Source organism: Nelusetta ayraudi, unplaced genomic scaffold, assembly GCF_046127955.1.
Source record: "Nelusetta ayraudi isolate G7.1 ecotype Tasmania unplaced genomic scaffold, CSIRO-AGI_Nayr_v1 ptg000031l, whole genome shotgun sequence".
NCBI classification, from domain to species: Eukaryota; Metazoa; Chordata; class Actinopteri; order Tetraodontiformes; family Monacanthidae; genus Nelusetta; species Nelusetta ayraudi.
This window is the reverse complement of record NW_027466081.1, coordinates 852,501-870,363: the sequence shown is the minus strand read 5'-3', so window position 1 is coordinate 870,363 and position 17,863 is coordinate 852,501. Positions and strand designations below refer to the sequence as shown.

General features: G+C 45.4%; 1 protein-coding gene across 1 annotated transcript in view; it reads left to right on the top strand.

Annotated features, from left to right (window-relative positions):
• Positions 1-17,863, top strand: part of mao (monoamine oxidase) — a 35,576-nt gene that overhangs the window by 3,071 nt on the left and 14,642 nt on the right. Inside the window, exons 2-3 of the mRNA XM_076030755.1 lie at positions 12,839-12,933; positions 14,196-14,333. Coding sequence (XP_075886870.1) covers positions 12,839-12,933; positions 14,196-14,333 — 233 coding nt within the window. The remainder of the gene's footprint in view (positions 1-12,838; positions 12,934-14,195; positions 14,334-17,863) is intronic.

The window sequence follows — 17,863 nt, the reverse complement described above, 5'->3', positions numbered from 1 at the left end:
TTGCAATTGATTTGAGTTAACTCGGGGCGCTATGCGATTAATCATGATTAAAATTTTTGACTGAGAGCCCTAGTTTTTAATGGATTTGATGTCTTGTATCCATCTCCCGTTTCCCTACCTAGGAAGGAAAGGTACAGATAAAAAAAAAAAATGCTTCATTGCAAAGAACAATGATTATACATCCATTTGCAGCACTTCCCTCAGGGTTTCCTCCTTGTAAAGTGCTTTCCCTGATGTCTACCTTTTCTCTCACCTCTTATCTTTTTCCTTCGTCTCGACCATGTGAGCTCCATGCACTAATTCAACCCTGTGTTGATTACTGTGCGCTGTCATGTGCGGTTACAGGGATCATACCTCAGGTCAGAGGCAGCTGGAGAGGAAGGAGGCTGCACGAATTACACAAATCTGTTGCTCTTTCGCTCCAGCCGCAATTTGTTTCCGATGTGGACTTGATAACACAGACCAGTTAATCATCGAGATTCTGAAGTTTTGAGTGAGGGTCGGCACAGCATGGGCATTGCTGGTGGTTGCTATTTGGCATTGTTGCTAATATTAGATGTTATTCAAGCAGCCAGGAATTCCCTTCCCCCCACGACCTTTCAATATCTTACATCAGGATTCTTTTTAAAATCAAAGTGAGGTTGTTTTTTTTCTTTTAAAGGTCCAGTGTGTAAAATTGGGCTTGACTCATGATATTTAGATTGGTAAAAGCTTAACATACTGACCATAAATACATTAATAAAAGTGTTTACTCGCAGTACATTAAATGTCATTTGGTTTTCCTACCCTTAGAACGGTTTTCATCCATATGAGAATACACATAGAGCAATAAAGGTCTTGCTCCTTGTTAGCTGCCATCTTGCGCCGGCATTTTTTAAGGAAGCCCGTCTGATTGTGGGAAGTACAAAACGCACTGCCAAGGCGGGCTCCCTCAAAAAATTTCACACACTGGACCTTCATTAGTCGTTATCCTTGTGGTAGAGTCGTGTCAGAAAATTGCATTGTAAAACAGTCACTTGCATCAGCAACGAGATAAAACGACGAGTGGAAATAAAACGCTCGACCGAAGTAGTGCAAAAGTTATCGCCCTGAGAACATGCTCTTGCATAGTGCGAGGCACTGATAGGACAGATAGTGCCGGACAGGTGCACGATTTATGAACGACTAAGAGGATCAACGCTTGCGCTGATAAATCCTCACACATCGACCCTACGGGTGTGGTTTGAAAATCACAACTCAACTGTGGATTGGCCTCATGCTCAAGTTTGTTTTCTCGCCAAAACCTGATGGTTTAAATCCGGTCATCACGTTGTATATCTATTATGTGGTATCAAAGAATGAAGTCTAAAGGGCATTTGGTGCCCAGATTCCCCCTCCGTTTCCCTTTTGCCTTAATTATTAACCACGGAACCTTCGAAAGACTGTCGACTTGCGCCTGCCTGGAAGTTTGTTTACGAGGCAGCACACGTGAAATGGCCCTTCAAGCGGCTCGCCGGCCTTCGCATTTGTCACTCAGTCAGACAAGGGAGTGAAGAATTTAGGTCACTGTCAGTTCAAATACAAATCAGGGGGGGGGGGGGGGGAAACGAACGCCACAGAGAAGAAGCAAACCCAATAAAGAGCGGCCGCCGGACTTCTGCTGGTTTCCTCTGTCTCTGCCCCTTTTCCCTCTCTCGTCTCACATTAGGGTCCCACAATTACACCATTTGTTTAGAATGCTGCCCTTTTACTGGGCCGCAACGAGACCCACATGTAACAATAACTGTCTGACCAAAGGACAGATGAAACGGGTGGCGATGGTCTTTCCTCCTCCCCTTCCACCCTCCCTCACCGCTCGATTGTTTTTCCCTGAAATCTCCCTCCCTCCTTCTCTCTCTCTCTCTCTCTCTCTCTCTCTCTCTCTCTCTCTCTCTCTCTCTCTCTCTCTCTCTCTCTCTCCGCATTAGTCTTCCATCCAATGTACCAGCCATCTTCCTGCCCGTCACTCACCCGCTGACATCTCCGCGGACCCCCCAAGGGGCGGCAGCCGCTTGTTGAGAAACGAATACTTGTGACAGCCCCGTTATCAAATCAGCGGCGGGGAGGGTGCGCCGCGTCCCTCTGTTTTTTTTTTCTGTCGGGGTGCGAAAATGAAATGAGTCAAAAGGTGGTAGATGAAAGGAAGGAAGGAAGGAAAGAAGGAAGGAAGGAAGGAAGGAAGGAAGGAAAAGAAGAAAGCCTGAGAACTCGGGAGGTGATATTTGCTCGGCAGAGCAAAGAAAAGTAAACAGGGAAGTGGAGGTGGCAGACAGAGGGGAGGTGCTGAAAGAACAAAAGTGAGCGGAGCCAAGTGCCGTCCAGTCCAAGAGAACTTGGCAGCACATCAGGGCCGGCCTGACCGGGCCGTCTCCCACAGACCCTCTTTTTAAATTGTAAATTTGACAGCAGTAGTCTCCTTCCATTTGCCCCCTGTATTTAGAGAGCCGCCTGATGAAACTGGACTTGGTGCATTTTGGGCCGTGGGAATCATTCGCTTTCATGCAACGTTTGTTTTGAACAGCGTGGGCGTCTCCCGTGCTTATCTCAGTTGCGGTTCACCTTCACTGTGGAGCAATGCAGTTTCTTTTGGACATGATCAATTAATTCCACAACTCATAAAATATTATGATTATTGCTGTTGGAATCTTTCCAATTTCCTTTTGATTGTTTGTTTAGTCCTAACTGATGGACTGTCTAATTGCTATAAAAGGGACGGCCTTATCTTAATGTCTGTGAATAGAATAGAATAGAATAGAATAGGTGTACTTTGTTGATGCCAATTGGGAAAATACCCTGTTGCAGCACTAAAAACAACAGTCAAGTGAATCTATATCCAAGAGCAGACGTGAAAAAGGAAGTCAATTGTGCAGAGGCAATGATAAGCAAGGTTTAATAAACCATTAGTGCAATATTTGCCATTGAGTCCTGCAAAATTCCAGATAATAATCTATCACACAGCAGGGAAGAGATCTTGAGGGAAATTCATAAAACATGTGAATCTGCCAACTACACTATACTGTGTATTTACCTTGGTTGATGTGTCTTGTAAAATGTGATTGCAGACTCCTCTGCATTCCAGACAGTTTACAAGATGAATCAACATCTACAGTATATACTATCATTTATGCACATCGACGAGAGGTCCACCAACTATCTGCCTGCCAGGCCAACTATCAGACCTGATATTTGAACTTTGGCTGTATTCACATGGGGAAAACCAGGAAAAACTAGTCTTGGCATTGGCTCCTCCTCCTCCTCCTCCCGCAGCTATGTGTTTGCAACTCAGCGTCCTGCCTCATTTAGCATCCCACCCACAACACTATCTGATTGGCTGGATTTCACAGAAAACAATGTGATTGTGAGAGGAGACAAGCAGGGGATCAGTGAAACAGCCGGCGACTGGAAGGACAAAAGTGTTTTCAAAGTTACAAGAAGTCCTCATCAGTGGACAGCGCAAGGCAACAATCACAATCCTGCGGGCTGTTTCAGCAATGACGTTAACCGGTTCATAGCCCTTAAAATGCCTAAATTTCATAACATATATTCGTATACATATATTGTATTCATTTATTTATTTATCTATTTGGATTAAGTGTCAACACCATGATTGGTGCCCAGCCCTTATGAGCTTTTTGGACACTGATCAATACATTTGTCAAACAATGCAACCTATGAATGGGACACATTCAAACTGAAATGGTTTGTCATATGGGATACAAAATACCTTGCCTCTGAGTATAAGTACAGATAACCCTTACAGATAATACTTACCATACGGCAGCAAGGCAATGTATTTAGGGCTTGCCTACATGGTCAAGCAGTTGCACATGAGCATCAGAATGAGAAAGGAAGGTGAGGTAAGGCGTTACAACATTGTATGGTTGCGGTGCCAAGCAGTCTGGCTCGAGCGTCACAGAAGCCTCTATTTTCACTTCTCTCAGCGAAGAGCGAGACGCCGAGGCTGAACTCTGCACAGTCTCACCCGCTGTGGACAGGAAAGGCTTGGAATAAACATTGCGCTCTGTCTGGTCTGGTCCGGTCTCGCAACTTGTGCTGCAGCATTTGAATGGTACTGTCACAATCGCGTGTTTTGCAACATAAAAGCATGGATAAAATGAAATAATCTGTCTACTGAATGCTGTGTCATCGTGTTTACTAATGGCAACTATAAAACATGCAGTAGACAGATTCTTTTAATTTTGTGAATTACCACAATAACCAGATCTGAGGCCAACATGATTCAGATGAGCCAAGCACAGTGGCACAGTGGCTGCTCTGAGATACAATACCTCTAACACCCATCCAGGGTCAATAGAAAAGTAAAGTCAAAGGTCCATTTGCAACTACATTGAAAGCAGTCTCTATAGTATATGGTGTATCTATTTGTCTTTGTACTACCAAGTGTCTCATTTAAAATTTGACAATTGAACCTTTTAGTTTCAATAAATGTTTTGTAATTTCAGCAGATTAAAAAAAAAAAAAAAAAAAAAAAAAGATACCAACTAATATCTTAATTGACTGTGAACCAACATAATCCACTTTGTATGTACTAAGTACCCTCTAAAGTTTCTTTTCCTTCCGTTAGTTTCGAAAGCTCCTCTTTCAGTAACGACAGTAAGCGGTGCCAGAATGCAACCGAAAACCATAAAGTGGCTAGAAGGACACCCACCATAGCCTTGTGCGCTTGAATGGCAAGAGAATTATCACGCTAAATGTACATCACTTGGTCCAGATGGTCAAGCATACCAACAGAAGCTGCTGTGCCAACTTGAATCAGGACTGAATGGAGTTGTCGCAGATTACGATAAAAGAAACAGAAGACAAGAAATGGTGACATAGCGGAAAACCAGCAGACGTTTCAACATCAACATGCAGTGTCTGCATGCTGGGGGAAGTCGTTGGGGGGGGGTAGGCGGTAAATGTAATTGCAATTTGTCGTCGAACGTCTCCTCCTCTCGATCAATACGACCCCTTCAGGGCCCTGACTCAAGTGGCTCACTTGTCACTTAGCTCTTAATGGATTTTCCTTCCCAGCCCCCAAATGAAAGAACACTTTGGACACTCGCACAGGGATGAAATGTCATGCACAGGCACTTTCAGAAGGCCACCGCGGTCTCATTCGAAGAGAATGTCTGGAAAGGAATTTGTTTTGCTCGGTAAAAGTTGAAATGTGTTTTTGTTTTCCAACAACCGCGCCTTCAGCACTTCAGACAGATGAATCGCACACAGACACAAGAACACTTTATTTGGGTATTTTTCACTCGGCAACAATTGGAGCCTATTTGGGGGTGGGGGTAACCCAAGAACACATACACATACATTGAAATGTGCAAACTTGTTCCATAGCAGGCATGGGCAAACTACGGCCCGGGGGCCACATGTGGCCCGTTAACCTTTACCATCCGACAGATATTTTCAATTGACATTGAAGCACCTGTTTTCTACATATCCCATTATATATATTTTTTTCCCACCTATGAGGCGGGTCACCGGAAAACTCCATCCACGTTTCAGATTTCCATGTGGCCGATGAGTCAAAAAGTTTGCCCACCCTTATTCTATGAGTCTATCTACCATCAATACCATAGAAGTGTTGTTAGTAGATATTTACTACTGAATGATTCAATTTCAATCGGCCTTGTGATTATGTGCACGCTCAAGTTGGTGGTGCGGCCGATTTAGGATCAGCGTCACTCTGGTACACTCTCAGTGTACTTAGTGATCGATGTTTTAAAAAAAAACAGCAACAGCAAAAACTCTTTATTCATTCTTTATTAATTTATGATCTTAGTGGAGCGACAAGTTTGGGCTTAAGTTTGGTTCCAAGCCTGCAAGGTCGAGTCAGTAACTCAGAAGATTTGGCTCCTGATGTAAAGGAATGCCAACCTGAGTGGGATGGACATAAAGTGATTTCATAACCTACTGAAGCCATGTTACATAATGACTACACAGCTTTTTTTTGCAGCAGCAGCAGCCCGCCCTTGTAAAATAAACTTGACGTACAGCAGGGTTAAAGTTGTAGATTTTTATCGTAAAAAAAGAAGAAGACGGGAGACAAATCATTTTATGTCAAGAGAGCAAAATCAGGCCAAGTAGAGCCTGAGGTTTCTTTTGAGGAACAGAGAGGAGAAGTGGTGGGGAGTCAAGAGAACAGAAAGCAAGTGTTTACTGAGAGTTTACACAGCTGTTGACTCAGAAAAACTTGTCCCGTCCCAGAGGGCAAAGTAAAGAGCCTTTTAATGTTTCATTGGATGATTACATTTATACACACCGTCTGTGCCTTCCAAAGAATGAAGCATTTGTGTCCATTGGACTGCATTTACGATCACTTCTGTAATAAATTCCATGAATTGCTGACAGTTTGCTTTTGTTAAAAACAAGAAAAGAAAATTACTTCAGGTTAAAACATCTTGCTGCCCGACATGGAGGAAACTTTTGGCCTGCATGTCCGTGAGACTATATTTTCCTGTTTAATCTATAACAACAGATATTTTTTTTTTTTTTTAATTCTTAAAATGTCGTGTAAAAGAGAATATGAATGGCCTAAAATTGTATATCGTCTTCATTTGCAGTATAAATCAGTCGCGTGTAATTCAGACCCAGATCTATTGGCTCCATCCAAACATAGTATAAATAAACAACAAAATAAATAGAAATTTACATGAACAATGAGATGCTGCAATGTTGTTTAGCCCAAGATGTTAATTCGAACATATACTAACAGTCCTCCTGTGTGTTTTTTTTTTTACTACAGAATGCTGTTACTGCTGTTAGTGAGTCCACTGTCTAGCATCATCTGGCTGTTGGGGCTAATGAGCGATTAGGGGAAATTGAGCCCTGTTGGACAGTGTCACGCACCAGCTCCAAGAAGTTTACAGCTAAAAGCTAAATTTATAGCTTTTAGCCATCTCTTTTATAAGCCATCTCGCAACTATATTGAATTTCAAAAAATAACCTTCCATTAGCCATTAGATTGTGCTTGTATGGATTTATCCCATTACTTCTTAAATCCCAACTTTATTGAAAGAGCATGTCTGCTCAAACATCTACTACTACTACTACCACAACTACTACTACTACCACTACTGCTACTACTACCACTACTGCTACTACTACTACTACTACTACCACCACCACTACTACTACTACTACTGCTACCACCACTACTACTACTACTACTACTACTACTACTACTACCACCACTACTACCACTACTCCTACTACCACTACTACCACAACTACTACGAGACTACAACTACTACTACTACCACTACTCCTAACACCACCACCACTACTACTACTACTACTACCACCACCACTACTACTACTACTACTACTACTACTACCATCACTACTGCTACTACTACTACCACTACTCCTACTACCACTACTACCACCACCACTACTACTACTACTACTACCACCACTACTACTACTACTACTACCACTACTCCTACTACCACTACTACTACTACTACCATTACTACCACCACTACTACTACTATTAGTACCACTACCACTACTATCACTTATACTACTACTACTACCACAACTACTACTACTACATCTAATAGTGGTCAATGTGCATCTACTAAAGAAAAAAAAAAGAGATGCGTACCAAGAACCAGTGTTTTGTTGGAGACACTGGCTCCTCATTGTACCAGTAATATGCCCTCTTTCAGTGCAACCTTCTGCCGTCATGTTTGAGTCATGGCAAGTACGAATCATTACGTTCACAATTACTAACAAAGGCGAATACTGCATCAATTTTAGGACAGCTGATATACAGTGCTTAACTCGCTCAGGGCTTAAAATGCAGGTGTTTAGAAAACTTCTCTGCTCTGACTTCTTTGATGGCGTTGCAAGACATTTTTAATTTTCACATATTTTCTCACCTTGACTTTTTAAAGTAAATTACATACAGTAGTACTGGTAAGAGTACTAATAAGTAGCACACCACCATTGCTGTGGACAAAATCCCAACTACATGTATCCCTATTAGTAACTGCAAAAACAGTTTGAGGCTTTAAAAACTTGCTTGACGTTGCAGGTACTGTGTGTCTCATTTTGATTGACGGCATGAACCAGAATTGAATAGAGAAAATTGAGTGGGCTGCTAACGGTCACAGAAACATGTCACCAAAATGGTCTATGTTTTTTTTCTTCATCTGCGACTGAAGCTCCTTATGGTGTTACATTTGTTTAATGTTTGTTCCTTGTTAGAGGTAGAGTTGAATTTCCAAACAACATGATAGAGAGTCGGTGCCAGAGGCAGCATAACCACAACAGTGTTTTTCAAAGGATCCCAGCCTCCACTTTCCAGACGTCCTGGTCATCCCACAAATGCACAAGCCTTACAAATGGAGCATTGTTGAAAAGGAAAACAACTAGACATGTTCAAAGACAAGATAAAATTCTGGCTTTGATCATCATACTTCATTTTATAAGAGATGGCTAAATTAAACCTAATCATGTTACAATTTCCTCCCATCTCTGACTTTTTAACCATTGGCTTTCAGAATAAGGAAATGAAGAATAAAGGGGAAAGCTGAGCTTTCTTCCTTAAAATGATCATGGCTTTGAATTGATCCAATTTATGCAAAACAAACAGGTATTATGTTCAAAGCACAATACCAGGAGCGTGTGTGTGTTTACAGTAATTACCATGGCAGTGAAATAGAGAGAAGATGTATTTTTTGGGGTGTTTTGTCAGAAGTTGCAATGCAGTGATGCAGTGGTTTGCACTGCCGTCCCGAGTCATGGGGCCTTTCTGTTCTCCCTGGGCCTATGTGGGGTCTCGTTGGCTACCCTGACCTCTTCACACAGTCCAAAAGTCAGGCAAATAGGGAACTTTATATTGTCCGTTGGTGTGTCTGTGAGTTGTCTGTCTGTCTGGCCCTGTTTGCACTTGGTCACTTGTAACTGTTTTGGGGGATTGGATCACAAGAACGGATCTCGCAGCATCTGTTCGCACTTTGCATTAACATGCGTCTCAAGCGTGCCATTTGTGATGGCATCACACCCCCCACCCCCTGCCGAACCTATGCAAATGCAACATGCGTCATTTCCGTTTTTAACGACTGGGGGCAGTAAAGTGCAAAACCACGGCGAGTTTTACATGACAGCGAATAAGAATCAACTTCCTGTTTGCGGACTATATCAAGTCACTGGTTTTAATTCTACCGCAGCTCGTATGGATCCGAACGAGGAGTAACGACTGGTGGGACAGAGTGGCGACGACTTCTTTTTCGGATGCAACGTCGCACATTTAATCTCATGTGTGGGGAAACTGCAGCCGCTGCTCCACTGACAAAATACGCTAATGCGGAATGAAATTTATTAGCATCCTAATAAAAGAGTCTAACAAAACTGATTTGTTTTGGCTTCTTGTTTGTGACTTTATAATGACGACGCCTGGAGGTGGGGCGCCGACCAAGTACGTACACGGGAGAGGTGAGTGGAGTAGACGGTCCTTAATGTGGACTGAGCTCGCATTCTGTTCGCACGTCCGTGACGAATGCGATTTTATTCGGATGACAAAACGGGTTTGGACTGTTTGCACTTGGTTACTTCGTGTGTTTTTTGCCGATCGGAATACGAAAAAAGCATGACATGAAGTGCAAACAGGGCCTCTGTGTGGCCCTGCAATGAACTGGCAGTGAAGCTAGTGAAGTGGGATCCATTCCAGGATGCAACAAACAAAACGTCTCTCTGTTACGCAGCTCAGCAGTCAACAGTTGCACAACAAAGTGACACGAGGCAAGCACAGGCGCTGTACTAGACGGTCTTTTCAACTCAACTCAACTTTATTGTCAAACATGGCATACATACTGGACATATGACATGAATGAAATTTCAGTCCTCTCAGACCCATGGTGCAATAGGCAAAAAGAAACAAAAAGACAAGGCAGGGAACAACACTGTTGGTAAATAAATTAGACTATAAGCTAAACTAAACTAAGCTATACAACTATTCACATTAAGGTGAGTTAGTGTGTGTAGTGCAAATAGGGTGAGGTAGTCCTTGTAGTGCAACAGTCAATGGATAACAGTCCATCAGTGAATGAATTAGCAGGTGTGTGTGTGTGTAGGGGGGTGGGGTGGGGTGGTGAGTTGGCAGAGTCTGTCAGTGTGGGGGACAGGGAGGGAGGGAGGGCAGAGCAGGGAGAGCGTTGAGCCTCCTGATCGCCTGGTGAAAAAAACTGTTCTTCAGCCTGCTGGTTTTGGCCCGGAGACTCCGTAGTCTAGGTGGGGTCACCCACAATCCTGGTGGCTTTGCAGGTGAGGAGAGTGTCGTAGATATCCAGAAGGGAAGGGAGAGAGGCACCAATGTTCCTCTCAGCTGCTCCCACGATGCGCTGCAGAGTCTTGCTGTGTTGGTACTCCCGGACAGGTCTTTGGAGATGTGCACACCCAGGAACTTGGTGCTGCTCACCCTCTCCACTGCAGCACCGTTGATGGATAGACGGGCATGCTGGGTGGTCACTCTCCTGAAATCCTTGGTCTTCTCCACGTTCAGACAGAGATTGTTTTCCTTGCACCATACGGCCAGACGACTCACTTCGCTCCTGTAGGCCGTCTCATCACCGTTGCTGATGCGACCTACCACAGTTGTGTCATCCGCAAACTTAATGAAAAGGTTAGAGCTGAATGTCGGTGTGCAATCGCGAGTCATCAGAGTGAAGAGGAGGGGACTCAGCACGCATCTTTGGGGGGTCCCTGTGTTCAGCATGATAGTGCCGGAGGTGTTGTTACCCACCCGAACTGCCTGCGGTCTCCATGTCAGGAAGTCCAGCAGCCAGTTGCACATGGAGGTGTTGAGCCCCAGCTGGTCCAGTTTATGGATGAGCTGCTGGGGGATGACCGTGTTGAATGCTGAGCTGTAGTCAATGAACAGCATTCTAACGTATGAGTCTTTTTCGTCTAAGTGGGTTAGAATTGAGTGGAGGGCAGCGGAGATAGCATCGTCGGTTGAGCGGTTGGACCAATACGCGAACTGAAAAGGGTCCACGGTGGAGGGGAGGATGGACTTGATGTGGTGCGTGACTAGCCGCTCGAAGCACTTCATTGGGATGGGAGTGAGTGCGACCGGGCGGTAGTCGTTGAAGCAGGAGGGAGACGACTTCTTTGGGACCGGTATGATGGTGGTGGTTTTGAGGCACGTGGGGACAATAGCCTGACTCAAAGAGGTGTTAAAGATGTCTGTGAAGACATCTGTGAGTTCCTCAGCACAGTCCCTCAGAACCCGGCCGGGGATGTTGTCTGGACCCGGGGCTTTCAGAGCATTCGTCCCTCTGAGAGACCTCCTCAGGCTGTCCGGGGACAGCGTCAACACCTGGTCGCTGGGAGGAGGTGGGGTCTTCTGTGCCGGGGAGTTGTTGTCGGCCTCAAAGTGAGCGAAGAAGTCGTTCAGCTGGTTCAGCAGAGAGGTGGAGTTGTCGCAGGACTGCAGCGTGGGCTTATGGTCCGTGATGGTCTGCAACCCCCTCGACAGGCTCCTGGTGTCCTGGCTGTCCTCAGGCCCGCCTCGTCCCCAGCTCTGAAGGCGGCGTTCCGAGCCCTCAGGAGCCATCGGACTTCCCCTGTCAGCCATGGCTTCTGATTGGCCCGAACGGAGATGGTTTTGGTGACCGTGATGTCGTCGATGCGCTTTCTCATGTAGGCGGTAACGGTCTCTGTGTACTCCTGGAGGTCGGTTGTGTTGTTATAGGTGGCTGCCTGTTTGAACATGCCCCAGTCCGTGGTGGAGAAACAGTCCTGGAGTGCCTCTGAGGACTCCTCTGGCCACATCCTTACCTGTTTGATTTCTGGTTTGGTGGCTTTAACAAAGGTGTGTATGCTGGCAGTGGAGTGGTCTGAGGCTCCAAGGTGGGGGAGGGGTATGGCTTTGTAGGCTCCACGCTGAGTGGTGTAAACATTGTCCAGGGTATTGTTCCCTCGTGTGGGAAAGTCAGTGTGTCCATGCAGTTTGGGGAACACTCTTTTTGGGTTAGCGTGGTTGAAATCCCCGGCCAGGATGAGGAAAGCGTCTGGATGGGCTGTCTGCTGTTCACTGATGTGATGGTGAAGTTCATCCAGTGCCTCACTCCTGTTGCTGTTGGAGCTAGGAGGGACGTACAGAGCCACTAACAACATGGCTGTGAATTCCCTCGGCAGGCAGAATCAAGCTAACTGACTGTACTGGCATGTTACCCACTGATCTACTTCGCCATGGCTCAAAATGTGGATTCGCCACTGTCAATACTTCCTCACCTTCTTCAACTTTGTGTTCAACCCCATGCATTTCCAAATCCAACTGAAAGTATGCATACTAACATTGTTGTCACCGACGGTGCTCAATAAGTTCAGGAGCTCACCATATCTCAAGCCAAGCTTAAAGTGCAGTTTAATCGAATTGTGCAAATGAGCCACAGTGCCTTATTAACACCTTGTGTTGTTTATTTCTGATTTGTTGGTGGGAAATGTGGAAGATTATCACGTAAAAGGGTGAAAATTATCATGTAAAAACGTTCACAAAATAGTGTGATATTTGCACATTTTAACGTGAAACTATCACAAAATAACGTGATAGTTTCACATTATAATGTGATAATATCATATAATAACGTAGTAGTTTCACGTTGTAATGTAAAAATAATCATTTAAAATTCTGAAACCTTCACGAAACAACGTGATAGTTTCAGAAAATAACATGTAAGTTTCACGTCATAACGTGAGCCTAGTTTTACTTTTCCCATGTGGCAGCGATTGCCTCCCGTTGCATTTCAGTATAATGTGAAACACATCCTTAATTTAAACGAGTATTTCTATAAATGTGCAGGTCTGAGTGCAGCTAAGCTGTTAAAAGCCAACGGACTGACCCCCGTCGTCTTGGAGGCCAGGGACCGGGTTGGCGGTCGCACCTTCACCGCGCGGGTAAGAACGAAGCTTTGACTGTGAAGCTGCTCAGATGTCACGTCCGAACGTTACATTCACACCAAGAGCAGAAACCACATTGTGTATATGCAAGTAATGTCAAATCCACAAAGTTGGAGGACTGAGTTTGTGCCACCTTAAGCTAATGTCAGTGTAACTGTGTAAGTCTTAAGAAAGCTAGCAACACCGTTGATGTTGATGGATGACACAACATTCTCGCATTATAGAAAAGTTAGCTTGGACTGATGTCATTATAACATTCAACTGTTATTCATTCATTCATTACTCATAAAGTGAAGTAAGTACAAGTCATCTTCAGGTCCAAACATTCACATGCACCACTTAATCCAACACAAGACGGGTTAAGAACCAGTATGTGTGAAGTCACTGAGGCCCTCTTTGCACTTGGTCATTTCATGCGTTTTTTGCCGATCGGAATACGAAAAACGCATGAAATGACCAAGTGCAAACAGTCCAAATCCGTTTTGACATCCGAATACCGCATCGCATAAAAACGCATTCGTCACGGACGTGCGAACAGAATGCGAGCTCAGTCCACATTAAGGACCGCCTACTCCACTCACCTCTCCCGTGTACGTACTTGGTCGGCGCCCCACCTCCAGGCGTCGTCATTATAAAGTTACAAACAAGAAGCGAAAACAAATCATTTTATGTTAGACTCGTTTATTGGCATGCTAATAAAATTAATTCCGGATTAGCGTATTTTGTCAGCGGAGCAGCGGTCGCAGTTTCCCCACATATGAGATTAAATGTGCGACGTTGCATCCGAAAATTTGCCAGCCACTGTTGATCCGAAAAAGAAGTCGTCGCCACTCTGTCCCACCAGTCGTTACTCCTCGTTCGGATCCATACGAGCTGCAGTAGTATTAAAACCAGTGACTTGATATAGTTCGCAAACAGGAAGTTGATTCTTATTCGCTGTCATGTAAAACTCGCCGTGGTTTTGCGCTTTACTGCCCCCAGTGGTTAAAAGCGGAAATGACGCATGTTGCATTTGCATAGGTTCGGCAGGGGGGGGGGGTGATGCCATCACAAATGGCACGCTTGAGACGCATGTTAATGGCTAAGTGCGAACAGATGCTGCGAGATCCGTTCTCGTGATCCAATCCCCCAAAACAGTTACAAGTGACCAAGTGAAAACAGGGCTTAACACACACACCACTGTGAACAGCACACGACCTGCCACTTTTTCACGATACTCTCATTTTCTAATTGTCTTTTCCCCTTTTTTTCCCCCCCAGAACAAAGAAACCAAGTGGGTCGATCTTGGCGGCGCGTACGTCGGACCGACTCAGAATCGCATTCTGCGATTGGCCCACGAGTACGGCATCAAAACGTACAAAGTCAACGAGGATGAGAGCCTGCTGCATTACAAAAACGTACGTATGCCAGCGTCACGCGTGCCGGCCTGTTTCCTGCAGGTCTCAGACTTAACATTGTAAGAGAAGCTTTAACACAGACGTGAGGTTTCATCTGTGCAAGAGGCCACAGTAGGACTGGATTAGTTCATGTTGGACTTCAAAGACCGGCACAATCTGCTGTGGAAATATAACCTGATCCTCAGGTGGCGTCACGGCGAGATCTTGTCTGTCAATTTTGAACCGGGTACGAGAGAGTTCGTTTTCAAAGAAGTCCATGTTTGACTTCAAGTACCAGCGTCTTGGATGCCAGTTGCCTTTTCTCCATCATGCTTGATGCTGATCTTTGCCTCGGGGATTATTCTAATCCGGTTTGCCCTTTGTCTGAGTGCTTAAAAGGCGAGCAAAAGCAAACATGGGCGAAAAGGCACCGCACTCCTTGTACTCTTGATTCCCTTACCCGTATCGTCTTATCTCTCTGTGCGGTACCACTGCTTCCCTTAACGCAGTAGTATTTTTTTTTTAACGTAATTGGATTTTGCAGCTGCTGCCACGTGCCCTCGTCCGGGGTCTCGGTAGTATTTGGTTGGTCCTCCTGGCGTGTCTGTTTCCTTGTTTGTCCGTTTGTGTTTGTCCTTGTTTGTGCGTGTGTGTGGGTGTGTGGTCCTGAGACGAAAAGATGCTGGGAGGAAGAAAAGCGCTGAATGCAAGGAAACCCCCAGGGGTTGTGTTTGGTCAGACGAGACAAATGACATTGTTACGACTCGGAATGCAGATATTTGGGTGTCCAGCGATTGGATTCTGATTCTCGGGGTCACAATTCGAATCCAAGAGCAACTCTCCATTCAAACAATTCTCAATTGAAATAATGAGATGGTGCGTAGTGTGTTGATCATTTGGCAAATGATGCAATCAAAACGGAGTACAGTTTGTGAAACGTGATTTTTTTTTTTCTTCTGAGTTTCATGGAGTCCGTTTCTATTAGAAAGCTATATCAACCGATTACTGGACCCGCGGCCTCGCTCATTGACCCCCGGCGCCAAAGACGAGTGACCTCTCAGGCCGGGAAGACAAGCAGGCAGACCGAAGTGGTTCTTCCTACATAGTTCTGACGGCGAGAGTCGTTCGCCGCTACCTAGCTAGCTTAACAGTGTAGCGCGCTGCGACGCTGTGAACGCAAGCCAGAGGAAACGTGAATACAAATTGATTTTTGAAATTTAGGAATTGATCCAGAATCGTACAGGGAAAGTATTGCGATTCTTACATGAATCGATTTTTTTTTTTCTTGTTAAAACTCTATTAAACTCACACACGGCCAATTCACTTTACTTATTATTTGATCTGTTAACAAGTTGTGGCTTCTCCACATATTTGAAACACCCTGTTCAAATCCAGTCCCTCCTCCCGCATCACAATCACCTCCTCATCGTCGTAACGTGCACTCCTGAGAGAAGAAATTAATATAAGTTTCTGTGGCGAGCATCGCCCGTGCTGTGACTGTAAGCAGCTTTGGATTAGCTAGGAGTCTGTTCAGATGTTTAAGCTCTAAACATTTGTGACATGTTGAAGTTCTGTAAATATTGTGCCTGCCTGCGTCTGTTCTTCAAAAATATCCAAGTCACACAAGGCAGGACTGCAACACCTGTGACCGCTCCTACACAAAGCATCGCTGCAAAGGACAGCAGAGGCCTCACATCGGGGTGTTTGCCCAGCCAGTGTTTAATAATGGCTATCGCTCAACCGGGCAGTATAGCTAATCAGCTTTTCTATAGCAGATTGTAATCCATAGGCCAGTGATGGTTTCCCTTATCAGCAAACTAGTGCCTGATAGCAGCTGCAGCTCTTGGGCTAATTTACCAATGTGAGGTCATCAGGGGAAAGGCGACGCCTTCAACTTCGTAGTTTTTGTAGTAACGACACAATGGTGTGGCATTTGTCCTCTTCATCCTCTTGTTTTTGCCTTTAGCCACAGGACCACAGAAATATAATGTTAGACTCAGCCCAAAAAAATGATTGCTAACAGTCACTGAATGCTAGCTCCAAAAAGCTAACTTTTTGGAGCTAGCTGTTTTTTAGCTCGTTGAAACAAACAAAACAAAAAAAAAAGATTCCACCTCCTTCAAGGTGATTGTGAAAAAAATGCTGCTGGCCTGTAAGTCACTCAAGTGTGTGTGTGTGTGTGCTCTTGTCAAGAGGGGGTTGTGGTCTTTAAGCAGGACGGAACAGAGCTGTGGCTGTGGGAAAGGCTGGAGATGTAGGTCAGCCAGCTCACTGGTACGTGATCGAGGATGCCCGAGGATGTCGATGGTCCTCGGTGCTCGGCGCCAACTGATCTATGCTGAAGCAGAAGCAAAAGCATAGCAAAGAAAGAAATAAATAGATAAACAAAATCTCCAGCAAGGGAATGCTGTGATCTGATTCCAGACAGTCAGGAATGCCCTTTACTTTGTACTACTTTGTATTTGCATGTGATTTATTTGTTTGTATATTTTAACGTATTTTCTTCGAGTGCAAAATTTTATTCCAATGCGTTTGAACCTGACATCCGTAAAGTGTCCTTGAGAACCTCGAAAAGAGCTCCATAAATAAAGGTACTGTTACACCGTGATTGCAGCCCAGGTGGTTCAGCTGGGGGCCTGAATCACTTGAAGTGAATCAGTGCAGTTTGTTGTTCGGCAAAAAAAAACGATTTGCTCTTCCTCGTGTGTGGATCTGCCGTGACCGCCCGCACCCGCTGGCGTGCGTGTGACGTGAGGTTAAACTAGACCCGGCGCGTCGCACTGACTCACGGCTCGCTGATGTAGAAACAGATGCCCCCCCCCCCCTCCCTCCTCCCACTGCGTTCGCTGAGCCGGCATCGCCGTGGCAACCGACCTGTTGTTGTAACAGCAATCGACGATTGCAACGCTCGGCCGCTCTGCGTTTGTCTGTTTTTTTGTTTCTGTTTCTCTTGATTGGGAGTTACTGACGGTTCAGCTATTCAGGCATCCGCGCTGTGTTGACGGGCGACAACAGGCAAGAAAAACATTAACGGAGATGCGCTTCAAATGTGCGGCCGCAGGCGGGCGTCCGCTTCGGGGGAGGACGTGGCGTCGGCGCTCGAATTTCCTCCGCGGCAATCACGGTAATTGCGGCAGCTGCAGGCCAGAAACGATGCTGTTTTGTCAGCTTCGGCTGCGAGGGAAGTGGCTTTCAGCGGCCAATTTAGCTGTTCGCTGGCGACACTTTGCAAAACGCCAGCATTTTCCCGAGATTACGGAACGAGATGAGGACGCTGCTGTCTTTGGGCCTCTAATGTGATTTGCTGATATTTACTGACATCCTTACGAGATTCTACCTTCGGCTTCTACCACGCAGTCTCTCTGAAGGGCGGTGGGGGGGGGGCGGAGAGGAACAAATTGGACGGTGAGACTGTGGACATGAGATTCTCGTCCACAGTCTAAGGGCGCGGCCCCACAGCACCGCCTCGCCTCGCCTCGCCTCGCCACGGTACGGTTGTAGAGCGGCCCCACTGGCCGCTACACGGTTGTAGGGGGCGCCGTTTTGGTACC